Below are 24737 nucleotides of genomic sequence, written 5' to 3' on the forward strand. Positions count from 1 at the left end.
TTAAAAATACTATGGTATAATCCTATAAAATCTAATAGAATATGAAATTTTAAGTACCTCTTTTTAAATTAAATATTAATTAGAAGAAAATTCTACTCAGTTAAAACACCATTGTACTATTTATTTTTTTATACAAGCAGAATGCAGATGAACAATATTTCAATTCAATCACACAGTTTAGTATAAATATAAAACAAGACACCCCTTAAGCATTTTAAGTAACAAATTAAACATTTACATTTTTTACTGTGCACTGAGGCTTAACATTTATGCTGCTTCAAAACCAAAGTAGAGCCTCAAGGGAAGTCTCTCCACTGACAAATTAATACCTTAGAGAACAGAGCTGAATGGTGGCAATGAACTCATTTGTTCCCCCAATAATGAAGAATGACTTTTTCTTTACCACATCTGTGACTGTTGCTATGGTGACTCAGACTTACCTCATTGCTTCTCGGAGGGCTCCTCGCTCACCAAGAGTCGTGTGCTTGATGTCATCAAAATTATTCTCCAGCTTCTCGCAATTCTGTAACATATTAGAAAAATGCATTAATCCTCCAACATCCTGAGATAAAATTATATCTATGCAATTATGTAAAAATATAATTGATTATATTGATTATGGACTCAAAAAATATGTACACCACTTTAATTGGGTAGGATTCATTAAAATTGACAGTGTGAATTCAACAGTAACAAAATAAAAACGTCTTATGATACAGCTGTCACAAAATTCGTCTTATCAATTTTTGAAAATTGGCTAAATAGGAGAAATGAATATTATATAAACATAGTATAACTTCTAGAGTTTTGAAGTTAAAAAATTAGTTCTCTAAAATAATCTGAGTATATAAAAACCAACTGGAATTCAAAAGAAAGCCAATAAAGTTTGAAATCATATTAAACTGGATATGATAAATACTCAGATTTTAAAAAATTAGTATTTACTGAAAACAGAAAGATAAAGCCCAAGCATAATATAAAGCTCAAACATTTTGAAATTGATCTTTAAATAACACATATACAAACTGTTCACAAATATACATATGCATATATATTTGAAAATAAATAAGTCCAATCATTAAAATCAAGTGACACAGTATGAGGCTCTTAACAATACTGGACTGAATTTAACAGATTTTTAAACATTTTAATAATATTTTTATATGTAAAACTAACTTAATCTTACACGATCCTAATAAGTCATGAGAACATAACGTACAAGATTAAATTCTAGCCTAAAAAGTGTATCCATATGAATCTTTTGGCACATTATATTTCATATATAATTTAGTAGTACTTAGGTAATAAAATAATTGGACTTACATTTTAGTTAATTTAACAAAGAAAAACTAATATAATTTTAAACATTAGTGTGCTCTGTTTAAATTGTAAATAAATATGCTGGATTTTACAAAAACATAGAATTTGGATTAAAAATATTCAGTGTGTAAGTATTTATTAATTGAAAACCCATTAATATATATATATCAATATGATCGTGCTTTGATTTTTTTCGATTGGCCAAATTAAGGCAAACATTCTTTTTAACACAGAGGCATGTTTTATAATGAAAGTCTTGAAAAATCACAAAATTGTACCTAAAATAACTTGAATTGTGATAAAAGTCCTTTTATGGATATGTAAGTAGCAAATATCTCCTGCTCTGTGTCTTCTCTTTTCACTTTTTAACAGTATCTTTTCATAAAGAGAATTTCTTAGTTTTAAAGAGGCCCAATTTCTTCTTAGATACATACGCCATTTAAAAGTAGACATTTAATTTTCAAATACATGGGATTTTTATATATCTTTGATATTAATTTCTCATTTAAATGCTTTCTTTTCTGCAATCATGCTCTGTGTTTTTTCAGTCTTCAAACTTTATTGAGGCTTTCAATGGCTAAGCCAAATATCTCTCTTGGTAAATGTCACATTGCACTCGAAAGTATGTGGGTTATTTCCAAATATCTTTTATATTGATTTCTAACATAATTCCCTGGTGATAAGAGAACAGACTATGTGTGATTTCAGTACCTTCATATCATGAAATTTTTGCACCTTGTCCTTCTTTTATGTCCCTGAATATGTTCCAGCATCTATATTTAATCTATGGGAACCTGAATAGAATTTGTATCCTACTGTTGTGCTAAAATTATATAAAACTTAATGATCTCGAATTGGTTCATGGTGCTTTTTAAGTCTACTATATCCTTTTATGGAGAAGGAAATGGCAACCCACTCCAATATTCTTGCCTGGAAAATCCCATAGACAAAAAGCCTGGCAGGCTGTAGGCCATGGGGTCCCAAGAGTCGAACACGACTGAGCAACTAAACCACCACATACCCTTTTACTTTTCTGTATATTGATTCTATTAATGTTTGAGAGTTTTATATTGACACTCCAATTAAAAATCTTAAATTATCTACTTAAAAATTAGTTACAATATATAGTGGAACTATACGCAATATTGTTCTGTATTTTCCAAGCCTCCTGTAAATGTGTTATCATACATTCATAATTTTAAAAAGGCCCAATTTATTATTGCTTAGGTTTATGATTAGTGCTATTTTTGTCCTATTTAAGAAATCTTTGATTTTCCTCAAGGTTATAAATATATTTTATTATATTTTTTTCCACAAAGCTCTATTATTTTCATTTTACATTTAGATGAATAGTTCATCTGGAATTGATACTTGTATATAATATGTAACAAAATCACACCATATAGGTCAGTGATTAGATCAGTACTATTGATTGAAAAGACCACCATTTCCCATCTTTCCCATAAAGTAAGATACAGTATACATGGGATCTGTTTCTGGAGTCCATAATGGTCAACTGTTTAATTTACTATTCTTGTGCCAGTATCACACTGCTTTAATGACTTATATCTATAATAAATAAAGAATGCCTTCATGAAAAAAAGATAATTCAGTGTAAAATGGGCAAAAGATTTACACAGACTCTATATAACAGAGACACTATATACATAGACACTATATAACAAATAACTAATCTTTTTAAAAAATGCTCAACAGCATTAGTTATGAGAAAGATGCAAATTTTAAAAATGAGATATCACACACATTTTGGAAGAATCTAAAATGAAAAAGATAGATGATACAAAAGTGCTTTTGTAGTTTAAAAACTAAACTGCAAATTGTTATAACCACTTTGTAAAGCTTTTTGGTTGCATTTTCAAAAGCTGAACATTCATGTCTGGGAATACACTCAGAACAAATATATATTATAATATGTTCACCTAAAGTCATATACAAGAATGTTAATTGTAGCACTACCAAATTTTCCAAAACTGTAAAAAAAAAAAGTCAAATGCACATAAATATGGAACATACAAATCAATTGTGCTATATTAACACAGTCGAAAATGCACAGCAATGAGAATGAACAAACTATGACTATGTGGAGTAACATGAATGTATTTCACAAGCATTAAATTAAATGACATACAAAACAGCACACAGGAAAATTATTCCACTTACATGAAGTTCAAAAATAAACAAAGCTATAGTGAATATTCCAAAAATAAGAAAACAATTCCATTTATAACAACATAAAAAGAATAAAATATTTCTGAATGTTTAACAACAACAAAAAAAATCCTAAGACTTGGGTACTGAGAAGTACGAACATCATGAAAAAATTAAAGGCTAAAATCAATGGAAAGACATCCTATGTTCATGGATTAGAAGACTTACTATTGTTAAGGTGTACTACCCCCTAAATTACTCTAAAGATTTAATGCAATTCCTATCAAAATCCCTGCTGACTTTTTTTTTTGCAGACTTTGATAAGCTGATCCTAAAATTCCTATCAGAATATTAAGAACATAGAATAGACAAAATCTTTCTAAAAACAGAAGAGCAAAGTTGAAGGACTAATACTTTCTAATTTCAAAAATCACTATAAATCTACAATAATCAAGACATATATCCATACACACACACACATACAAATGTTCACGCCAGCATTACTCACAACGGAAGACAAAAAGTAAAAAAAAATGCAAGTCAATAGGATGATAAATGGATAAAAAATATGGTATGCCAATATAATGATATTTCTATTCAGATGTAAAGTTCTGGTACATGATGACCTTTAATAACATTATGCTAAGTGAAAAGGCCAGACATAAAAGGCCACATTGCATCAATTCATTTATATAAAATGTCAGTACAGGAATATCCATAGAGACAGAAAGGAGATTAGTGGTTGCCAGTGGCTGCTGAGAGGGAAGGAATTACTGCTAATGGTAATGAGGTTTCTTTTTGGTGATATGAAAGTTCTGATATCAGTGACAATCAGTGTGCAACACTTTGAATATACTAAAAACCACCCATTTATATACACTTTAAAAGAGTGAACCTTATGGTATATACATATATGAATACAGCTGTCATTTTAAAAATAGGCAACAATGTATGGCAAAACCAATACAATATTGTAAGTAATTAGCCTCCAATTAAAATAAATAAATTTATATTTTAAAAAATAAATAAATAAATAAAAATAGGAAAGACTAATCAGTTGGAAAGCAGTGTGTAGTGACTACAAGAGGCAGAAGAGTCTTCTAGGGCCCTGTTTAATTCATTTTGTGAAAATTCATGGACCTGAATACTTAGGATCTGTTTACTTTTCCATATGTGATACTGCAATAAGACACTTTTAAAAGATAGTTTAAATTCTGGTGAAGGAATCACAATGCAACAGTATTATCACTACTGTGTAAAAAAAAAGGCAGATAAGAAGTTCAAAGTATCTGACATAGTAAATGTTAGCTATCAGCTAATAATGAAATAACATTTTATTATTTACTAAAATTCTGTAATAAAGATCAAATTCATGTAACTTACCCTGATTAACTTTTGCTACCTCCTTAACTAAATTATAGATGTTTTCTCTATACAGTGATAGTCTTAAAGAATGACACTTATATGACTATAATTGCAAAGATAAATAACCTAATTATTGAAATAGCTTGGCTTTGAAGAACACTCCCAATACTTCTGAGATAAAATTTATAGTCTGGTCCTCTAAGTTAGAAATCAGACTTTTCCAATCTTTTGCCTAATATTGGATATCAAGGGAGAAAAGCAGGAGGGGGTGTAAAGTTTAAACTGTACAGATCATAGTGCCATTTCAAATATTCTATGGGAACAATAATATTTTTAAGAAGTTTTACATTTATAGGTGTTCAATGCAGCATTTTTATGACAGTAAAATATCGGGGAGGATTCTAAATTTTCAATAATGAAAGAATGGTTAAATAAAGCACTTTAAATTTAAAGGATATTATGCATTAATTACAAATGCTGTTTAGGTGGACATAGTTAATTATATTTAATAGTTAATAATATTTAATAGTTTAATATTTAATAGTTAATAATATTGAGTACTTTTTTAAAAAAGACACTATTGAACTGAATATATTATATGACACAATCACAATTATGGAAAACAAACAAGCAAAGCCAAAAAAGACTAGCAATGAAACATTAACTCAGATTTTCTAAAAATGTTAAATAAACAAGGACATCATTTTACTTACAGTTTTCAATATTTCCCAAGGTTTTTGTTATATGTTTACTTTTTTTACTTCGAGATAAAAAAAAATCAAGAGATTTTTTTTTAAAGTTTTGGAAGTATTTGTATATTCTATATTGAATGTGCTTCGTAAAGTAGAATACAACAAAATAATAGATAGCAACAAAAGAAATTTAAGACAGAACTTTACTTTTCCAATATTTGTTTTTTATATTAAATATGACCTTGACAAAATAAGATTTCTGCCTCCTCTGTTTGCCAATGAGTCATGAAAGTTCCATTATTTCAAACTGTCCAAAAAAAATTTTCCAATCAGTTTTATTTTTTAAACCTTGCACTCCCAAAAGAGGAATTAGGATGTGCACAAAGCAGTAAAAGAAAATAGTCATGTAATAAAATCAGTTACATATATTTGCTATATTTAACCTACTGTGTACAATTGCTACTCAAATAATGCCACTTGAATGCTACTTAAGCAAATACATAAAAAGACCCAAACATAATTACTTGTGATATAATATTTGCAATGTACTTTTTGAAGTTTCAAATATTCAAACTTAATAACAGATGACTAGCATCTATTTATGATTCTAAACAGACTTCATGATACAATTTTTAGAGTTGCATAATATTCCACTGCATCCGTGTGCTATTACTTATTTAGCTAATTCCTTTTTGGTTTGATTTGTTTCTTTCTAATGCTATTACAAACATAAAACAGGAATAGATGGATGAAAATGAAATACAAGCTTAAAAGTATTAAGAAAAACATAAATATTCATTAACTTGGATTATTCCTTCCAAATAATTTTCCATCCAACTCAAACTGTTTTTATGTTAAATATATTGAAAATGCATGACTATGGTAAAGTTAATACTCAAATTCAGGATGACTGATTCTAAATCTCATTCTTGTTGTTTCCCAGTTCAATCACTGATGGAAAACAATGTGCATTTTCTTGGTGGTCATATGATTATACTTATTTTTTTCCAGGTTTTCCATAAACCCAACACCATCAATTTAAATGAATCACTGCTAAAAGTCTCACATTTAAATCTTATATTGAAAACGTTTTCATAATCTCTTTCAATCAAACTTTACCAAATCAATACGGAAAACTGTATCTGTTGCTTCCTCACAGGTGGCTTATAAATCAGATGTGGAAATAGACACTTCTATTTAGTAGTTAGGGGCATATTTTTAATAAACCAACTACTTTGAATATATATATATATACATAAACACAAAGACATACATACAAATATGTTTGCTAAATGGAGTCATTTAACAGAAATAAATCTGTACTTTGACAAGGTATTTTTGTTTTGCATGGTTGGTTTTCAAGACTATCTTAGAAACTTTGATTTCACCAACAGGGATTAATGAAATCAAATAAAATTATATCTGAATCCTTTTATTTAAAAATAATTGTCTTCAGTTAGGTTACTGTCTTTAAGATACGCTATCTATAGGACATCTGAGATTTACTCATTAAATCTAATGGAAAAGCTAGAAAGTCACACTACTGTAATTAAGAGAGAATTTTAAGATCTCAATATACCATTTAAAGTAACTCCCTAGACCAGAGCAATAATGTCCAGGGCAAAACAAGTCATAGATAACAAATATTTTAAGGCAGCCTGCCACAACCATGTGACACACAGCAGCTTAGACTCAAAAGCAAACAGACATAGTTCACAAAAATCTCTCATCACCTCAATATCCATTTCTCAGTCCCTTGGAAAAAACCATACAATAAAATGTCAAAAATAAAAATAAAAAATAAGCTTTTATCATTTCTCATCATTTAAAATCATTCCAAAAGAGTAAATGTTAATCTGATCAATTTTTGGAAAAGGTTAATTCACAGTAAGATCTATGTATAGACAACTATTCATAAACAGAATTATTGTGGAAATTTTACTTTTTCAGATTTATATTTTAAAAAATTATATAGATAGCTTCAGAATCTCCAATGAGTCTAGATGTTAGTACAAAAAAAAAATTTGCCTCCTTTCTATGTGGTAAGTTAAGAGCATGAAGAAAAAATACTGTTTTGTCTGTTTTTCTTTTGGCCCTGACATCCTTCATCACCTTCCTCCTCTTTGCAATCTTCACTGTAATTTTAAACTTTATTTTGGCCACCACTGCTGCAGAGAAACAAGTTCATGAAGAACTTTTAAAAAGAAACTAATAAAATTACTAGATTTTGAGATCTTAAAGTCCTATTCCTAGCATAAACAATACAGTGGGAAAAGTACTTGACTGTTTAGTTTTACCAGCCACAGAGATAAGAGATAACATTCTGCTGAAGACAGAGAGAGAGAATTGGACACAAAAGCCTAAAGTAGCACCACTGAGCTCATTGTGGCTCCAGGAATTGAGGACAGCCAAAGACCTCAGAGCTGACTGAGAAAGTGTTCCAGAGCATCTGAAGGGATTTCTTCACTTTAACGATGAGAAGCCTCAAAGTTAGATTTTATCTGAAAGTGGTTAAACTGACATATTTTGCCATGAAGTGCAAAGAGAACCCAAAGTGAGTGACAAACATCAGAAATGCAAAGGCGGCGCTGTTTCACAATCCCTGAGTCTGTACAAAGCTTACTGTGCCCAACAGAATGAAAAAAAAAAAAAAGAGGAAATAAGTGAGTGCTGTAAACATTTAAAAAGTCTAAGTGTTACCTTCACCAAAAGTACCTCTAAGTCCTAAGGAAACCAAATCCAAGCCTTTTTTTTTTTTTTTCAAGAACAATATATGAAAGTACAAAAGAAGAGATACAAGGGTTAAATCTAATTTAGACAAATGTCAGTCTTTTTCCAGAATCAAGTTAATATCTCAAGAAACTAGCATCTTTATATATTCATCCTCTCCATAAGTAAATTAAGCATCAGAGCCACTAGATGAGGGGCAAAGAGATTCACCGTCATGTCCACTATCAGTAACATTTTCATAAAATTAGGGACAACTGTAAGTAAAACAGAGCCAACATCCTCCTATCAAAATCTATTCTCAGCCCGGTGCACACAAGCATGTACCTAAGAAAAATTACAAACCTATTTTTAAGTAACAAATAACTTAATATTTTGTTTACTCCAGGATAAAATCCTGTAACTCAGATCAGGACTTGAACCCCCACAGTCTTTTAAATGAGATCACACACTTGGTCTCAAGATTTAATAAAACTCAGGTTCTTAATATCTCATTGCAGAAAGAATTCAGTGAAAGACAATGTGATAGATAAGAAGCAGATTTATTTAGAGAAAAATACACTCCACAGACAGTATGGGCAATCTCAGAAGGCGAGAAGCCCCCCAAATATAGCATGGTTAGTTCTTATAGGCTTAATAATTTCATGAGCTAATGAGTGGGAGGATTATTCCAAATACTTTGAAGAAAAGGCAGGGATTTGCCGGAACTGAGCCACTGCCCACTTTCTGACCTTTTTTGGCTGGTCTCAGAACTGTCATGGCAGTGATGGATGTGTCATTTAGCATGCTAATGTATTACAATGAGCATATAATGAGGCTCAAGCTACACTGGAAGCCAAATCTCCACCATCTCAGTCTTAGTTGGCTTTAACCAGTTTTTGTCATGTCCTATGGCCATGTCATTCTTTTAAATGTTGTACCCTGCCCTCTTCCCTCCTGTTTCAAGGGAATTTTATATGTAAGTGTAGGCTCAGGCGGTAAAGCATCTGTCTACAATGTGGGAGACCCAGGTTCAAGCCCTGGGTTGCGAAGATCCCCTAGAGAAGGAAATGGCAGTCTACTCCAGTACTATTGCCTGGAAAATCCCATGGACAGAGGAGCCTGGTAGGCTACAGTCTACGGGGTCACAAAGAGTCGGACACAACTGAGCGACTTCACTTATCCCAGAACACAATTTCAGGCGTAAGTAAGGCATAAGGGACTTTCCAGGATGTAAAAACTTTCAAACAGTTCTAAAAATTACCTTGCCCATGGTTGATGACTGATACTTCCTATTTTTCAAGGGCCTCATAATTTCCTTTGACCAAGACAATTACATAAGAAAGCTGCATCCATAACAGCAGAGGAAAGATGGACCATCAATTTTGTAGGAAACAAGGAAGGGAAAGGCAAAAGTATATTAAAAGGAAAAGGGGACACACAGAGAAAATGAACAAACTACTCTTCACATTAGAAAGCACAAGAACAAGAAAAATCAGTGATTAGTAATAAAACACTGGGACAAAAAACAGGCCTATTAGCCTAAACACCATTGAGCAAGTAAGTGGGAACACACAGGAATAATGGAAGGACATGAAAGTATTGCATTTAGTGCTGACCAGACATCCCATTTGCTACAGTAGGCAAAGGTTATCTCTACTTAATTAGTAGGAAACTGGAAATCCATACCATCAACCAGGATAAATGTTACAGTTTTTTGGCATATAGGGATGTATTATCGTAAAGTAGTAAACATGAAGGGCTTACTCTGTGTTATACACTTTTCTAGGAACTTTACCCTTTTAATCTGCACAAAAATCATTGAGCTGTATATATTACAAATGAGGAAAAAGGTATAGGGAGATTAAGGTAAATTGCCTACGGTCATATAGCTAGTAAGTGATAAAACAGGGATTTGAACCCAGGGAGTCTGTCCTCAAAGCTAGACTCAAACCCCTCAGACTGCTTCAAAAGAGTAAACTGAATAAAGTGAATATAATAAAGTTCTGAATAGGTCCTCCTCTAGTTTTCCATTGTTAAATTTAGATGCTGCACTGGATAGTAAAGTGGGGCATAAGTCCATACACAATACTGACTGACTTCTTTCTAGATGTGCTATACTTTATAATGTAGGAAAAAAAAAGGAATCCAGTATACATGTTTAGGCCAAATTAATATCCATAAATATTGTGCATGCAACAGTCTGTATTTGGGTCTGTGACACCACTGTGACAAATATAATGAGCAATTAAATTCCCAAGTGCTCAGATTTTGGCAGCAATTAAAGTGGAAACTAGAAACTAAGCATCAAAAAGAACTGGTTCTGGTGGCCTCCTGCCAAATGAATCCCCACGGGTTGAGAGAAGGTCTAAAGTTTCAACTGTGATAAATTTTACAGTGTTTTATATCTCATCTGTTTTAAGGATTGTATAAAATATAACAAAACAAATGAGCAGAATATCAACAGCAACCTTGGGGCAAAGTAATACACAAGAATACCTCTCAATGCTGACAAATTTAAACAAGATCATTGAATTATCTTTACTTAAACTAAACCAAGAAATAATAAATTCAACCAAATATCTACTAAATCACAGGCTGGATAGGACAGAAAAGAAGCAAAAAAGTTAGCAAATTACATTATTAAATAAAATAATTGATGGTATTACCATATAATTTAGTTTCTATAAGGACTACATTTCCTTTATGAAATAATCACAATAACCAGAACTAAATAAATTGAATCTAAAATGTATATATTAACTTAAATTTTTTAAATTAGTAAATTAATTTTAATAAATGAGGAAACAGTTATATATTGTTAAGGTCACAGAGAGTTAATGGCACAGCTACTAGAACTTTAGTGTCATACTTACTAAATAACAAAAGCTGAAATTAATCAATTAAATTTCAATTAAAAAAAAAGAAATTTGAAAATCTACAATTTTTTTAGGCATCATACTAAGCATCAGGGATATAAAGTTGAATAAGAAAAGACCCTCATATTGATCACAATCCAATGATAATATACAGAAGGGAGAGGAATTAATTCTCCTAGAGTAGAGATATCTAGGTTCATGACTTCTAAACATGTCTTTGAAGCGATTCAAAATTTTCCAGATTAAGAGGGCTTCCCTGGTGGCTCAGAGGTTAAAGCATCTGCCTCCAATGCGGGAGACCTGGGTTCGATCCCTGGGTTGGGAAGATCCCCTGGAGAAGGAAATGGCAATCCACTCCAGTATTCTTGCCTGGAGAATCCCATGGACGGAGAAGCCTAGTAGGTTATGGTCCACGGAGTCACGAAGAGTCGGACACGACTGAGCGACTTCACGTTCACGTTCACGTTCAAGAGGGCTAAGGAGGGGCGAGAGGGAAAGGTAGCAGAGTTGGCCCTAGCCCCAGACCTTGGCATCATTGTCTACTGGTTATATGTCCTTAGGCAGGGCACTTAGTTTATCCTGAGCAAAATACACTTGAACCTCCTAGAGCTGTCAGCCTAATTAGATGAGGTAATGTATGTAAACCACTTAGTACACTGAACAAATAGAAGGTTTTTAATAAACAGAGGAAGCGAAGGAAAAAAATAAAGAGGAGGAAGAGTATCTATGAACCCCACCATAATACTAATGGATCAGATGTTATGGAGTGAGGTAGAAGAGAGTGCACTTTTCATGTTGTCCAAGTGATAGTAATGAGTAATAAAGCAAAATAAATACAGTCTTTATGGGAAAAAAAAACAACAAGACTTTTAACTTTTTGATCATAAGATCCCTATGAGAATATAATGAAAAATCAAGATCCTTTTCTCCTAAGAAAATGGTTACTGTTTAGTTACTAAGTCGTGTCCAACTCTTTTGCGGCCACATGTGACTGTAGCCTGCCAGGCTCCTCTGTCCATGTGATTTCCCAGGCAAGAATACTAGAGTGGGTTGCCATTTCCTTTTCCAGGTGCTCTTTCCTGACCCAGGGATTGAAGCCAAGTCTCCTGCATTGGCAGGTGGATTCTTTACCACTGATCCACCAGGGAAGTCCCTTAAAAACTTAAATATTCACAAAGCAGTCAATGCAGAAGGTGTAAGAGAAATGGGTTCAATCCCTGGGTCAGGAAGTTCCCCTGTAGGGAGATATGGCAACTCACTCCAGTATTCTTGCCTGGAGAACATGGACAGAGGAGCCTTGCAGGCTACTGTTCATAGGGTCGCAGAGTCCAACACAACTGAAGCAACCTAGCACCAGCACAATATGCTATGTATACAATTTCAATGACCAATGGATCTCCTGAAGCCCATCTTTGGTCCTATGTCTATGTGTATCAAATTTTAACATCAGGAAGAATGATTTTGCAATGGACTTCAGTTCAGTTCAGTTCAGTCGCTCAGTTGTGTCCAACTCTTTGCGACCCCATGAACTGCAGCACGCCATGCTTCCTTGTCCATCACCAGCTCCCGGAGCCCAACCAAACCCATGTCCATTGAGTCAGTGATGCCATCCAACCATCTCATCCTCTGTTGTCCCCTTCTCCTACCCTCAATCTTTCCCAGCATCAGAGTCTTTTCAAATGAGTCAGCTCTTTGCTTCAGGTGGCCAAAGTATGGGAGTTTCAGCTTCAACATCAGTCCTTCCAACGAACACCCAGGACTGATCTCCTTTAGGATGGACTGGTTGCATCTCCTTGCAGTCCAAGGGACTCTCAAGCATCTAAGCAATGGACTTAGATAACATAAAATGAAAGCTACTATGTTGTCCAAGTAAACTGAGAAGCAAGGGGTCCAATAGCTGGCAAGTTTCTATTGTTTGATAATAATGCTCAGTTCAAGCATTCAAATTATTAATAAAAAATATGATGCAAAAGTCAATCTTGTTCCCAAGCTAATAACAAAAGCAAGTAATTCACTCATTCAAAGTTTATTTAGATTCTAATACATGCCAGATATGTAATAGTCACTGGTCACTGAGGATACAAAGGCTTTTTAAAAAACAAAAACCTCTTCATTTAAAAAAACACAGAATCAATCCAATAAGGAAACTGTTATCAGGCAAGTATGTCCCACATCCAGTGGAAGAATCCTTGCCATACATTAATCACATATTACTGCGATCGTTACAAATCTCAGATGACTGGAAGCCAGCAGGACACCATATTTTGAAGGACTCACAGGGGATTATTATCAATGAGGCTGCAAGTTTTATGCAGGCAATTATAAATTTATATTTCAAAATCTGAACAAGATAAGTAAAACAGCACGCTCTGAGTTATACCGCTACAACTCTAAGGTGATTTAACATTGATTAATTTAATTATTTTCTTTAGGCAGTAAGGTAAATAGGGAAAAGGTAATACCAGTGCCTAATTTTTTCATGTAGTTAGAAATTTCTACGGTCTAAGTTTTTACAAAAAAATGAGTCAATTAGATGAGCTAACTCTTCCAGTAAAATGTTGCTTTAAATCTTGGCACTCATCAAAAAGCCTCAAAACTAACCTCACTGAAGTTCTTTACAGAAGTAAAAAAGTAATAACTATATTCAGATTTTTAAAATTCCAGATGAATATTCTAATACCAATATGTGATTTCCAGTTCTAATCAAGAGATTCATATTTCAATAGATAATTGCTTTTCCCTTTGGTACATCTTAACTAGTCTAATCCTTTCAGTGAACATTAAGACATAATCATATTTAGCTAATGTCATTTCACTAACGGTGGCCAGGTTACAATCGGGGCCTGTTGAGGAGAATTTCATATGAGTAACAGTGAAATGGAATATAATATAGTAGGCGACGGAGAAGCTGTGGAAACAGGAAATATGTTTTTAAGTTTCAGCTTTGCAACTATACTGTTTATATGTTCTTAGGAAAATGTTTAACTTCTCAATCTGCAAATATTCCCTCATGAAACAAAGACATTAATGAAAGTGATAAAAGTAATGATAATTAAAAGTGTTGTGAGGATAACTTAAATGAGATCATGTATGTGAAAAGATAAACAAGAAAGTACTGTTCAAATAGTGCTATACATTTTTTAATGGACAGACTAAATCTCATTTCCAGGCTCATACACTAAATCACAATGTATTTTCACCACATTTACCTTAAAGTATTTAAGATTTTAACTCTTATCCATGGTAAGAATTAAGTAATATTTTAGTACTCTCCCAAAGGAAGCAAAAGTTAAAATAAAACAGTTCTGCAAATCCTACCTGTTAAGCATCAATTCCTATATCTAAAGGAAGTCAACAAAATTCAAGACTGAGTCTTTATTTTTTAATCTTAATTTCTTATTCAAATTACCGTGCAGTTCTTTACATAATGTATGGTTACATTTTGAATGAATCTCACATGGTTTACAGGATGACCAAATGATAAAGAGCATCATTATTTCAACAAATATTGTGGAGTACCAGGTGCCAGGCACTGCCAATCTCAAATTGCTATACAGACCTTAATACTTGCTTTCTAGAAGCCATTGTTATTTACTTATTCACTTAATCTTGATCAGAGGAAGGCTTTCAAACAGCAGTTGAAATTCTGCAATCTATCATTTCAACCAGGCCTGTTTGCTCACCTTCCAGTTCTGTATGACAGGACCCATCTCATTTGCTACCAGGCTATGTCATTTGCCACTCAGTTTGCTCCGATCACAGCGCCTCCCTGCTGTTCTAGACAAAAGCACACTGTCTCCTCAGGTCCTTTGCACATGCTGTTCCCTCTGTCTGAAGTGTCCTGCCAGATAGTCATAGAGTTTACATTCTCATCTCATTCAGGTCTCTGTTTAAATGGCACTTCTTTAGAAACATCTATCCTAACCATTGTCCCTAAAACTGAATCTCTCTCCACTTTCTCTACCTCTTTCCCTACTTTCTATTCTTCTTCATGGCATTTATTATACCTAATATTATATTACATGTTACAGTATTTTTAAAAGGCTGACTGTATTCATAAAGGCAAGGGATTATTTTTATTTATAAATATTTACTGTAGTTATGAAGGAAAGAGGCATTTTTTATTAATTTGTTTACTACTGTATTGCCACATAGTAGTTAATCATTAAAAGGCTTGTTGCGTGGATGGTCTAGGAACTTTCACATACATGAATCAGACACTAGCTTCAATTAAAAGTGCTAAATGATGTCAGTGAAGGCAGGTAGCTATCTTTCCTCCAAGAGACTTTCCACTGTAGCCTTATCTTGACAAATACATCACGATCCAAATTTGGTTATTCAGTCTTGGCAAACTAACTGTTAATTTTGTCAGTCCTGACAATGAGTTTGCCTTTCTTATTCTATCTCACATTAGCCAAGTTAATAGAAACAGAGATACAAAATTAGAGTGCAAATGCACTCATTTATTACATGAAACTGTTACATGAATGAGACTATTATGAGAACATGAGGAGTAAAATTTAACTCTCAGGAAATTCAATATGGAATGGCATATAAAAATCAATGTTCGTTAGTGAGCGCAGATTCTAATGAAAAGAAATCAGACTTTCAAAAGTATTATTTATTTCAAAACAGATGGCATAGAGCATTCTTGCATTCCCCAAAGAGATCATACCAGTGATGTTATTTGACATGAATAGACACTGCCCTTGTTGAGCTTTGCAACTTATCTTATCCTATGATTATACTAATGGACATGTAAGCAGGGTTAACCCAAACAACTCTTCATCTGCCAGATGAATCTTGGAATTCTGTAAGATAACTTTTTAATATACATGCTCCTAAGTCACAACAAAATGCTCTGTGTGGTGCCAAAACATAAATCAAAAAGAAAACTATCTGCAAATCACTATAGTAAGAAAACAAGGACTTCTAATTAGGTGCATAATAACTTGCTAAAAAAGTGGCGGGGTGGGGAGGTGGATGAGAAAGCGAAAAAAAAAGATGAGAAAAAAACTGAAAGTACCAGAAACTGATGGTGTTTATAGAATCTGTCTGCTAAGAATAAGATAAATGGGGGAAAAGTTGAATTATAAATTATAATCTACATTTGTATCATTTTCTCAAAACACTACTTCAATCCTAGTTCATTTCCAGCACTCTCAGCCAGTTCAGACTTATGATACTAAATAGCATGGCTATATAATTTTTTTTTTTTGATGAATGGCAAAAACTCCTTGGCCAAACTGACCTTCCTGTCTTCAGTGATACAGTGGAAGATAGAATGCTACAGAGGAATAGAAGCTATGATTACCATATTTGTCTCCTAAGCCAGAGTGTGTGCACTCATATTTAAAAACCTCTTTAGCACTGGAGTGCATGCAGACCACGGCTCACCATGAATTAGCTCCTTTTTGGCAGTTTCTTGCTGTGATCTTCAAATGAATAACAGAACCTTATATACCTTCAAATACCCTTCTGGAGGATATTTTGAACCCTGATATGCTTCATGAAGCCAACAGGAAAAACCTAATTCCAAGAAGATCAGAAATGTTGCAAAGTTCTATAAGTGTTACATATTTATGGGTTAATTTTAATAAAAAAGTATTTCTACCAAATGACAAAATTAAATTCATTATCTTAATACTAATAAATTCATAGTACCCAGCATTTCATATACTAGTAAGTTCAGAGTACCAAGCACTTTATATACTGACTGATTTGTTATCAAAGAGAAGGATAGCCTAAGGTCTCTGCATTAAAATAACCATCAACCACATGATCAAACAGCTATTTACCTTTGTCATGTTGAAGCTTGAAAATAAACTATTTAACAGTTTTACTAACATTGGTATGCCTCCACTAAAGTAAGTACCACCACTAGAAAGGCACAGACACACAGTTGTTCTATTCAGGATACTGTGTGTGCATGCACTCTTCATGATCCCATGGACTGTAGCCTACCAGGTTCCTCTGTCCATGGAATTTTCAAAGCAAGAATTCTAGAGTAGGCTGCCATTTCCTACTCTAGGGGATCTTCCCAACCCAGGAATCAAACTCTCCTCTCTTGTGTCTCCTGCATTGGCAGGCGATTCTTTACCACTGAGCCAAAGGGAAGCCCATATACAATAATGGCTTATGGTTTAGTCACTAAGCTGTGTCCGTGCTGCAATGCCATGGACTGGAGCCTGCCAGGCTCCTCTGTCCATGGGATTCTCCAGGCAAGAATACTGGAGTGGGCTGTCATTTCCTTTAGGGGTATACAATAATAATCTTATTCAAAATTAAACATTTGATGTAGTCTGGAGGCTTTAAAATTAAATAATCCCTTCTCCTTGTGAAGTTTATCTCTGAAGCAGTGAGTGATCTTCTGTCTATGAACACAATAAAATAGGTGTATCTGGGTAGATGAAGAAAACTCTGAGGTCAGGGTTGATGGCACTGGGGGAGTGGATTAACTCCATTGTTACTACTCTGGCATCAGTGGTGATTTTCTACATATCAAAGACAATTTTAGATAGTTAAGCTTTTCACATGGAGGATTATTTTTAGAAATAACGTCTACTTTAAAAAATCGTAAATGATGCTCTCATTTACTGAATCCAATATGCTTATTCATGTACTAATTAATTACATAGAAAACATATGATTCTCAGTGTTTAGCATTTAATCTTTAATATGTTTAATTTGGTCAAAATCTATAGAAGTCTATAAAAATCTATAGACCATATGGTTGTGTAAGGCAATGCATGATGTATTATAACAGTACCATATGGGGAATTCAAAATGTAAAGTTAGACATCAGGTAAACTCAAGAGATGTAAACATACTCTTTTCTCCAGTGCTGACAAGGACCAATTACTTTAAAATTCTATTAACAATAATTAAAAGCTGCCTATGTATCATTTTAAACTATCTCAATTCTCTTGTTTGGAATAAAACCCCTTGAGGTCAGAGCAAAATAAGTCAATTTAAACAGGAAGGAGAAATTTAGTAGATGGAAGTGCTGGAACTGAACAACCTTCAGTGCATCAAAATTTTTAAATGAACATTACAAAAAAAAATATTCAATCCAATTCTACATAAGTCTCCATAAACAGTACCCAAATTTATAAACTGAGTTTTGCTTAGAAAAATATATAGCTAAGATTTCTCTATGAACACAAAATGCCTAGTGCTAGATAGATATCAAAAAAACAAACAGAAGACCCTAAGACATTATTTCTAATCATTTATCCTTAAAAGCACATGTGCATCTTAAATATGTAAGAAAAGATTAATAGAATCATTTAAGTTCTTGCATTAAGTTAAAATTCAGAAAAGCAGTCATTTTTAAGTCACAAAGATAAAACCTTCTAACATCCTTTTGGTTTTGAAGAAATAAAGGCTTTTACTTGACAGTTACTTACATAAATTTGTATCAAAAAGAGAAGCTGGCAGAGACTTTTAAATTCATAACAATTGTCTATTAGTCTGTTTTTAATAATTTTTCATTGGCATGTAATCCTCTTTAATTAGATTCCACTCTCTGTTGTTTCAAGACTCCATAAACTGGTGTCTTATATACCAGCTGCTAAAGCAGGAGTTACTGTCTAAATGATATTCACAATGAGTATTTAGAAGGTTTACAATTATACCCTTGCTAATAAATTGTGCTATTTTCCCCAACAATTTTAAGTGCTAATCTTCAGAAGGCATTTTAAAATTAGCTAAAATTCTGTCAAGAGATTTACAAAAATTGTTAGCATGAAGATAATTATGTCACAGTCCTTGGACTCCATCTCTGATTGTGTGCATAAATCAGAAAATGTCAGCTGTGTTTTCCCTTAATAATTATCCTTGCAGCAATATATTATAGTCTAAATTCCTATTATAATCTTTGTTTCTGGTTTCTAAAACATCAGACAATTATTTCAAAAGTTTGGAACTGATTAAATAATTTATATTCCCCAGAAAATAAGTGATTACCAGTCCTAAAATTTTAAGTATCAGTAAAAGTAGATCAATATGGAAAGTATAAATTCAGTGCTCATGAACATTCCATCCTCAGGAACTAAGCTCTTGAATGTGATAAGGTGTTTTTTTTTTTTTTAATACTGATTAGGTAAAATTCTAACACAGCAGATAACAGGCACACAGAGGTATAAAGTTGCATTGAAATTCTAAGACATATATCCTTTTTTATTTCAACACCAGAGACATATGAAAGACAGTAATTGTGTATCTGAAATATGTATCAAGTTTCTATCATCTGTCAATATATGATTTTTCTATTTTTTTGTAAAAAATATAACCTTCATTTTCAGAAGGTACAAAATGAAAAATAAATTCTCTCCTTTTCTTCCAATAATTATAAATTACACGTTTTAATTTTTTAGTAAATAAATTGGACTAAAAGATGAAGTTTTGATATAAGCCTAGCTAGTAACCATAACAGAAACCAAAGTCTTAGATAGTTATCATCACACTTAATTAATAGCTAATACCAGAGAGTAGTTTTAGTGCATTTCTCACCATATCAAGCATTTCAGAATTAGAAACATACAAATTAAAGTTCTCTGAATACATCAATGCTATAACTTACCAAAATGACTGGCTGTAATAGTAGTTAAAGGCATGGGCTGAAAGTTGTGAGAATTCAACGACTACTGAAAAAGGGATATCTTTTCCTGGAACGTAAATTATACGAATGATATCTTAGGAAAATGTTTGGAAATTCTGCCAATCAAACTAGAACCAACAGTGTCACATTTTCCATTTTATTCAATATTATGTCCTTTCCATGAAATCTCAGAGTGGAAAAAATGTTAAGTAATTGATAAATAATGGGAATTGAGTATTATTACTGAATTTAAATTTATAAACCCTGCAGCCACATCAGATTAACAGGAACATTGCTAGCCCAAAGAATGTAGAAGCTTGAACCAGTGATTTCAGCAGATTCTCATGATTCAATTTCCTAAAAAGTAAATTTATAACTTTAGATACCAGGCTTTTTTCTTCATCAATTAAACCAATCAACAGATAAAACTCTTAACCACAAAATACATCAACATCTTCCTTAAAAATGTTTAGTAATACACATTATTAAGATAGAGAAAAGGAGGAGGGCAGGAAGAGAACGGGGCGACAGACGATGGTTGGGTGTCATCATCAACTCAATGGACATGAGTTTGAGCAAATTCTTGGGAATGATGAGGGACAGGGAAGCCTGGTGTGGGGTAGTCCATGGACTCAGAAAGAGTTGGACATGACTGAGCTAATGAACAAAAACAATTATTATGCCTCAGTCCTTACTCAGTATGCTCCTCAATAAAAAAACATGCCGCAGATAAGTGAATTTGTATCTTTAAGTTGAATATTTCTTTACTTTCAAATGTTAATAATTAGATGTTCAATTGAAAAAGTAATATATGCTTCTTGTAAAATTTTTAAAAATAGTTATAAAAAATTCATAATCTCCAACCCTATACTAACATCTATTGTAATTCTCTGTACTAGCCATTTTAAGCACAATTACTATCCTTCTACAGAGTTTTTCATGCTCACAAAAACATATACTTGATGCTGTAGTTTTTGTTTTTGTTTTTTTTTGATGCTGTAGTTTTTGTGTGTGTGTGTGGAGAGTATTTTTCAGAGGCCACTTTTTTAGAAAGTCAGCAATTTTTTTTTCACATAATATGAATATGTAGATCTCCTACCAGATCAATAAACATGCTTCTAAAATTCCAAAAACTACATCAAATTTCATAATTTTAATAATTTTATTAATGAGAGAAATGCAGTTTCTATCCTAGTATCTTATTGCTACAAACAAATACCACTGTAAAAGAGTAATGATGATAATTTTTCTTATTATGGGATAAATATCTTTATAATGGAAATGTTAGGACTTATTTTCATTTTAATATACATAACTAGATGTTTCACCAAAAGTTTGTACCAATTCACAACTCACTGGCAGTATATGAAAGTGTTTTGTTACCTGAAACTTTGTTAATGCTGGATATTATTAATCTCATATATGTTTCCCAACTTAAGACTGGAAATCATTTCACATTCACCTGACACTTAATGACTTTGAGCATCTTTTCATGTGTTTACTTGTTGTTTATATTTTCTCTTGTAGATATTACCTATTCATATCCTTTGATGTTTTTCCTAATCACTTATGTTATAAACATATACCCAGATAATTGCTTATCTTTGGCTTGTTTAGGATACATTTTCCCATACAATCATTCTCTGTTATTTGTTGCTTGTCTTTAAAGTATATTAAAAATATTGACCAAAAAATGACCAAATCTATAAGATTAAGCTAAAATGGATTTTTAGGGAAAATTTTATAGCATTAAAGAAATAACATAGGAAACAATCATAAACATTGACAATTATAAAGTATTCAGAACAATTCATAACAGAGAAAAAGAAAAGAGAATCCCTCCCCACTTGTCTGATGAAATGGGTAAATTTTTGAAGCCCAGCACTGCAATATTTTGGCTGGATCTGCTTTGGGTCAGAAGGAAGCACTGAAGAAGAAAATAGGCTTATTATTTATGTTTAAACTATAACATTTATATATTCAAATAACATCTGAATAACTAGTTGAGAATAGAGATGAACAAAATACTGTATTTTTCTTGAATGAAAGCATGAACATTACTAATTCCCTTATTTTTCCATGTTTATCACTTCTCCCTTTTATTTATAATGATGTGTTCATTTTCCAAACATTAAAGATAAAATAATCAGTTAAGAAATTTTCAGTTGACTATTTGAATTTTCTCCTTTTATTTTTTATTATTATTTTTTAATATTGTATTAATTAGAAAAAATAAACGGAGTTGTGTGTACAATGATGCCAAATCCATGAAAGGTAAGAAGATTCATATGCATCTGGGCTATGCCACTTTGAATGCTCCAGGAGTTATAGCCTCATTCTCAATTTATACTTTGTCTCCAAAAATTTGCTTCTTTTTCTTGACTGGCTTAAGCAGTAAAACTGTTATTAATAGTTTTAGCTATTTAAAAGTTTGAAGGAGCAATAGCATATTTTTTGATAATTTTTAATAAAATAGATAAGAATGTGTATAGCTGGCTTTCTCTGGTGAGACAAGTGTTGGTTCACGAATTTTTCTTCATGAAGGAAAAATGCTGCTCCATCAGAGGTTAAAAACTGAAATAAGGTAAATTCACTTGAATTCGCTGCTCACTCTAACATGGAGACTTGCAAATTTGGCTTATTTAAACATTTTTACAAGTTTGGGGATGATTCATTTAAAAAATTATAAGGAAAACAATATATATTTATGGTACATAACCAAAGTACTGCAATGAAAATGAAATTTGAAAACTGAATGAAGAGTGTTGATTATGTAGATTGCAAGGCTCAGATAATTTACATGTGATGAAAATTACAGTATCAGTTTTCAAATTAATGGCATTATCAATCATCACATTTCCTGAATCAGTCCTTTTATGAGATTATCACAAAGACAAGAGAAGATGGACCAAAAGATTAGTGACCCTTTTATCCCTTTCATCTCATCACAAGCCACAAGTGGCTTAACTTGTCATCAGAAAATACACTTATCAAAATTTCCATCAGCACAGTCTGAAAATATTGCACTGCAAGGCCTCTTTGACTTGATTCTGGATCTGTCTTATTAGTGATTATCTGGATGTACCTAGCAAGCAATGAAGAAAAGAAAGTGATGGCATCTCTCCCCTACATAACTGTGAAATTGCCAATGCTGAGAAGGTTAAAAAAGAATAATAATCACACTGCTGAAATGAATGTGTGATATAAGTACTTCTTAAATACACTAACTTCCCAACGCTGATAGGATCACTGAAACAGCATTCTACTGGTTACCCAAAAGGAATAGCTGGGGAAAAAAAATATTGTTCCTTGGAATAAGCAATTCAAATATTTTAATGTCAAAATGAACAAATCTTAAAGCAACCTGATATACTACATATTTTACTTTTTATTTGCTTGCTGTTACTTTTATTAAAACAAGAATGTAATTTCCACAAGAGAAGGAATTTTCCTATATTTTGTTCTCTGCTGTGTTCCTAGGGCATTAAACAGTACCTCACCATAACAGGCACTCAATGAATGAATAAAAATCACATTATATGTAGAACTTTAGCTTTGCATAAGTATCAAAATTAAACAAAAGAAGGACTTCATAGATATTTTTCCTGGGCTAAAGGGCCAGACCTTTTCTACTATGCAGTAGCTCATTTGATAAGCACTACTTTACTGATACAGTTCTTAAAAACTGGGGAAGATGATAAGCATATCTTAATTTCATTTTTAATGACTATTAGTAATACATAATATAGTACATTGTTTATTTTATTATAAACTAATATTTCTCTTATTGCAGGCTTCTCTGGCGGCTCAGATAGCAAAGAATCTGCCTGCAATGAGGGAGACCTGAGTTTGATCCCTGAGTTGGGAAGATCCCCTGGAGAAGGGCATGGTAATCCACTCCAGTATTCTTGCCTGGAGAATCCCCATGGACAGAGAGCCTGGTGGGCTACAGTCTGTGGGGTCACAAAGAGTCAGAAACAACTGAGTAACTAAGTATTAGTTTGAGGGACTAATATTTCTATTAAGAATATTTAATATTTAAACTTGATAAACTGAGTAGCTTCCCAATAGCTGATGCCATCCTTGTTAGAATAATTAAGTACTGGCTGCTATTAGGCAGCTCCACGGCACAGGAGTAACAGAGAGGCGAGAGGAGATACCCCACTTTGAAGGTCAGGAGCAGTGGCTGAGAGGAAATACCCCAGGTCTACGGTCAGGAGCAGCAGCTGCACTGTGCTGGAGCAGCCATGATGAGATATCCCACGTCCAAGGTAAGAGAAACCCTAGTAAGATGGTAGGCGCATAAAAAGGGCATAAGAGGTCAGACAAACTGAAACCACAATCACAGAAAACAAGTCAGTCTGATCACATGGACCACAGCCTTGTCTAGCTCAATGAAATTAAGCCATGCCATGTATGGCTACCCAAAATGGACAGGTCATGGTGGAGAGGTCTGACAGAATGTGGTCCACTTGAGAAGGGAATGGCAAACCACTTCCGTATTCTTGCCTTGAGAACCCCATGAACAGTATGAAAAGGTAAAAAGATAGGACACTGAAAGGGGAACTCCCCGGGTTGGTTGGTGCCCAATATGCTACTGGAGATCAGCGGAGAAATAACTCCAGAAAGAATGAAGGGATGGCACCAAAGCAAAAACAACACCCAGTTGTGGATGTGACTGGAGATTTAAGCAAGGTCTGATGCTGTAAAGAACAATATTGCATAGGAACCTGGAATGTTAAGTCCATGAATCACGGCAAATTGGAAGTGGTCAAACAGGATATGGGAAGAGTGAACATCAAAATTCTAAACATCAGCGAAATAAACTGGACTGGAATGGGTCAATTTAACTCAGAAGACCATTATATCTACTACTGTAGGCAGGAATCCCTTAGAAGAAATGAAGTAGCCATCATGGTCAACAAAAGAGTCTGAAATGCAGTACTTGGATGCAGTCTCAAAAATGACAGAATGATCGATGTTTGTTTCCAAGGCAAACCATTC

General features: G+C 33.1%; 1 protein-coding gene across 2 annotated transcripts in view; it reads right to left on the reverse strand.

Moving 5' to 3' along the window:
• Positions 1-24737, reverse strand: part of DPYD (dihydropyrimidine dehydrogenase) — a 931708-nt gene that overhangs the window by 811196 nt on the left and 95775 nt on the right. For both annotated transcript variants that reach the window (XM_069598442.1, XM_069598445.1), the window contains exon 3: positions 441-523. In XM_069598442.1, coding sequence (XP_069454543.1) covers positions 441-523 — 83 coding nt within the window. The remainder of the gene's footprint in view (positions 1-440; positions 524-24737) is intronic.

This window comes from Ovis canadensis, chromosome 1 (assembly GCF_042477335.2).
Source record: "Ovis canadensis isolate MfBH-ARS-UI-01 breed Bighorn chromosome 1, ARS-UI_OviCan_v2, whole genome shotgun sequence".
Taxonomy (NCBI): Eukaryota; Metazoa; Chordata; class Mammalia; order Artiodactyla; family Bovidae; genus Ovis; species Ovis canadensis.